The sequence below is a fragment of the Octodon degus genome, unplaced genomic scaffold (genome assembly GCF_000260255.1).
Source record: "Octodon degus isolate 3935 unplaced genomic scaffold, OctDeg1.0 scaffold00186, whole genome shotgun sequence".
NCBI lineage: Eukaryota > Metazoa > Chordata > Mammalia > Rodentia > Octodontidae > Octodon > Octodon degus.
Window position 1 is genome coordinate 1,328,802 of NW_004524762.1, and position 4,871 is coordinate 1,333,672.

The 4,871-nt window shown below is 36.6% G+C and overlaps 1 protein-coding gene across 1 annotated transcript in view; it reads right to left on the reverse strand.

The window, feature by feature from the left end:
* The window catches only part of Erich6 (glutamate rich 6), a 45,528-nt gene that overhangs the window by 11,443 nt on the left and 29,214 nt on the right, over window positions 1–4,871 (reverse strand). The window contains 2 exon segments of the mRNA XM_012517520.1: window positions 468–623; window positions 2,997–3,110. Coding sequence (XP_012372974.1) covers window positions 468–623; window positions 2,997–3,110 — 270 coding nt within the window.

Below are 4,871 nucleotides of genomic sequence, written 5' to 3' on the forward strand. Positions count from 1 at the left end.
TACTAATCAGGAATGCATCCCAATTGTCAGCAACAAGCAGTATCTGTCTACTGACAAGCCATTTCCATAATGAAGTAGCGTAATACCACCACACACAGGCTCCTGAGACTGCTTCGGTGCATGTTCCAAACCCCTAGTGTGACCATATGGCACAGTTAAGATTTTCTTATTGTTATAAACAGAATAGGATGAGCTTTATTTGGCATATTTTCTTAGGATTTTTTCCTCTGAGAAATATATGGAATGACATGCACCAAAAATATCTCTGAGTTTAATCTTACTATCTAAAGACTACAAATTTCAAAGCCTTTCTTATTTATTAAAAAAAAAAAAAAAGCAAGCAAGAAGTGTAGTTCAGTGGTAGACTACTTGCCTAGCATGTGAGAAAAAATAGAAAAAAAAAATATAAGGGCCATAAAACAAAGAAACAAAACAGCAATGGAAACAGAAGGAACTTAAGAGCCTACCAAACATTTCCATTGGGATGGTAGCAGGAACTTCGGCCAGAGGAATCCAGAACCGCCAGGATGGCAGGGTTAGTGGGTGTGTCTTCCTGGACTATGCAAATGAAGCCATTTATCTTGTTGGGCACTTGGATGATGGCTAGATTTCCAGATGGATAGCTGAGATCAGATAAGGTCATATGAGTTGTTCTAACGGTCCTTGACTATCCTGAGAATCAATTTAATGCTCACTTAAAGTATAAAGCAAAAAAAAAGTATAAAGCATTCTGACAATGGGGGCTACTGTTAATACAAAAGGATCCTATAATTTTCATGTCAATCGACATATATTTGTGAGATATAAAAATCTTCAATAAAGTAATAGCAAAATAATCTGCCAATGTATTAAAGATTGTGGACTATGATGAAATAAGGTTTATCCCAGGAATGAAAGTTTGTTTAATATTTGAAAATTAATCACTATAGTCTATCACACTCCTAGAATAAAGATCAAACAACACTATTATCAGCTGAACTCAAAGCATTTGACATACTTCAACATGTTTTCTTGGTAAGAAATCAACAAACTTCAAACACAAGGATAACTTGTTATTAATGTTATTTTATACAAAAGGGGAATTTAAATGTGTTTTTAGAGAAGATAAAAAGAACTTAGTTGTTCTAGACATCATAATTGTTACTTTTCTTGTTTCGTTTTTTCCTCTTTTTTATGTATTTGATGATACTATGCAGCTCAGACTCATAGTGATCCTCTGTTTTCAGCCTCCCCAGTACTGAGATTACAGAGGTGTGCCACCACGCTGGGTGTCATGATGCTGGGTGGTTGGGAGTGGACAGCATGGCATGTGGTGCTGGGGACCACACCCCTGGCCCTGTGCTTGCCTAAGCAGACAGTCCACTGAGCTATTTTGCTGGCCCCATAATTGTTATTCTAAAATGCTATTTTTGCTTTTAATTTTAAATTTTCTTTGTAAAACTTTGTAATATTATCTTCTAACATTCTACAAAAGTATAATCTCTAAAAGACAACCTAAGCAGTATGTAAAGATGGTACATCAAGTCAGGCAGGTACCTGCCTATTATCCCAGCACATGGAAGGCTGAGGCAGGAGGATTGCCATGAGTTCAAGGCCAACTAGGCACTGTCTCCAAAAAACCTTTAAAAAAAGATGATAGTGCATCACTCATATGACATATAAAATAGGACAGACTCCTAACACTAATGCTGACTATGATAAATAAAAGAGGTAGCTCTTTTCTATTCATGTTTTATAGTTCAAAGTGCCCCAATATCCAGATAGGATTATAACAGCTAAAGCCTACTGTTCTTCCTTTAAGACTAGACTATTCAACAACCAAGGCTGGGCTGACCAACCACTCCCCTCCACCTGCCATGCTGGCTCCGACCCTGGGGCGCACTGAAATGGCATTTGAGACTGGGCATGGTGGAGGGCACCCATAATCCTAGCGCTTGAGAAGCTGAAAAACAGAAGGATTACTACAAGTCTGATCTATGCAGTGAGATGCTGTAGATCCTGTAGACCCTGTCCTAAATACATAAAGAACAACAACAACCAAGGCTTGCAGACCAAAGATAAGGAAAATAACTGGACTAAGTAAACAGTCAATATTTTGGCCTTTGCCCTGCAAGGTCAGCCAAAACTCAGAGCATAGTGGGACCTCTCTGAAAGAATCCTGCAACTCTGCTAAGTCATGCAACCTCCCAAGCGGGGACTCCATTGTGCACTGTGCTAAAACAAGGGTTACAAAAAGAGAGAAATGTCCCACATGCTTCCAAGGGAAACTGTAGAGCCAAAGAAGGAAACATCCTCAAATAGGATAAAGGGAGCCTACCAAGACCCCACAGCTAAAAGTATACTTAATATTAGAATACTAAGTGCTTTCTGCCTGGAAATATTATGTAGCTCTTATGTTCAAATATCAGTTACTGGACAGAATTCCAAATGATCAATAACTTTGTTACATGGATATTGAATTTTGTGACTAAAAATGACATGCTGCTCATTGGATGTGGAATCTGGTACATATTTGAGGGGGATCTTTTAAAACATTAAAATATCCAAATTTCTAACTTTTAGGCATTTTGCTCAAGGAAATAAGCAAGAATGTAATAGACTATGCATGGAGTTATTTTCTTAGCCACTGTGTATAATATAAAAATTGTGATACCATCTTTGCTTAGTAATAGAAAGTAGATCAAATGGATTATAGTATGCCCACACAATGAAATACTGTGTGGTCATAAGAACAGTGCTTATGTTATATATTCATGACATTATTTATTATAGTTGGCTTGTAGAAAGGAGCCAGTTATAAATATTGCAAAAATTGATTTTAAGGAATTATATATATGCTTATAAGCAGAAGAAAGAAAGGCAAGTTATATTTAAAAATTTACTAGCTTTTCTCTGGGTAGTAGAATTTTAGGGGTAGTATTTGTCTTATTTTACTATCTCCTCTTCTTTCTGAGCAAATAAAGCCAATAAAAACAACTAGTTGAAAGAAAGGATACAATATTTGTGTTGTGGCATCTGGAAATGAGGTCAGAAACTTGACTCCACTCTTGTAATGCTTCTCAAAGAGCTCGTTCCTCACAATGTATGTTTCAGAGGAAAGAACAAAACATCTAACATTAGTTTCTCAGACACAAGGCATTAACTCTATGAGCGAAATACAACAATGGACATCTGTTGGTGGTGAAATGGTGATACAAAAATTTCCTTTATCTAAATGTTGGGCCCTATTTCAACAAGGGGTATCTTTTTTTTTTTTTTTTTTTTTTTTTTTTTTTTTCAGAACCAGAGATTGAACTCAGGCCCTTGCACTTGCCAGGCAAGCGCTCATTCTACTGAGCCATCTTCCCGGCCCAACAAGGGGTATCTTTAGCTATCATCTAGAGATTCTTCCTAAGCCTTAAAGCATAACTTTCTTTTTCCCTTTTGCAATAAGAGATAGGGTCTTCTTGCAATTTGTTAAACTGCCCAAGCTGGGTTTAAACTTTGGACTTTTTTTTTAAAATATAATTTTCTTTTATTTTGAAGGGTAAAAATAAGAGCAAGAGAAACAAAAAGAAAGACAGAAACAGGGTAACATATAACAAAACATGTTATAGATTTTCAAAACAAGACTAGCTAATTACCAATGATAGATATAGTACCTATTTTTATTGTCAGATCTGTTGCTCAGATTAACAGATATAGTTATGCAAGATGGGACATCTGATTGAATATTAACACACCCTTTCAGCTTTGGCCCTTTCTGTCTCAGCCTCCTAGAGTGATAAGGTTACTGGCATGTGCTATCAGGTCCAGCCTCAGCAGTGGACAAAATCTTTCTGGTGAAATTTTGACATCATATACTAAACTTTTATTTTTTCTTTATACACATATTACTATAAAAACAAAGAAAGACAAAAAGTCTTCCCAGTGCCAAGGCAGCCTTCTACATGCCAACTATAGTAGCGATCACATCAATTTCAGAATTCTTAGAACCGAACACTAAAAATAGTGACTATTACCATTTGTAAATTGTAGTCCAGCAAAAGGATGACTTGAAAAAAGAAAAAAGTATTCAGTATAAGCTGCAGCAGCTGGTGTCTCCAGGGTTGCTCCTGAAGTTCCCCTGAGCACAACACTAACGGAGCGTGGGAGGTGCAGAGAGAGGTGGCGGAGGATGCTCTTCAACCGCAATTCCGAAGCTCAGTGTGGAGATGAATCTGTACCGTACAATATTCTGTCATGAACTGAGCATTCAACTTAACTCTATGAATTCCTGATCCTGAATTGTACTGAAGTGGATATATAAATTTATAGGGCTAAACAATAAACAATCTAAGGTTTTACATAAATATTGTCCTTTTCTTGGAAATATATTATCCCATAGTTTAAAAATTATGAAATCTGGAATCCATCAGTCAAGTGCAAAAGCATGCTGTGGCAGTAATGAGTAATGAATAACAAAAGAGCAAATACCCACGCGCTCATATCCAGGGCGAGACATGGAAGCACTCGGATGCTCTGTAACTCTCACGTGGGTCCCACCCCAATACCAGTACTTCTCCTTGCAGTTCACACTCTGATTTCTCATTAATTCATTTGCTTATGTTTGCACTATTATCATTTCTAGACAGTATAAGTTTTGTCTTTAAAATCTTACATAAATAGAATCATACATTGTGTATTTTTAATATCTTGCTTCTATCAATTATTATAAAATAATATGCATCCCAGTTAGTGTCAGATATAAATTAAGGGTATTAGTGTTTTCATGATATACAACTTTTATTTATTTAAACTATATGGTTTTGGGGGCTGGTGGGTTACTTCAGCTGTATAAAGCACCTTCTTGAGCAAAATCAATCAGGGGCAAGGACTGCAGTTCGATCCCC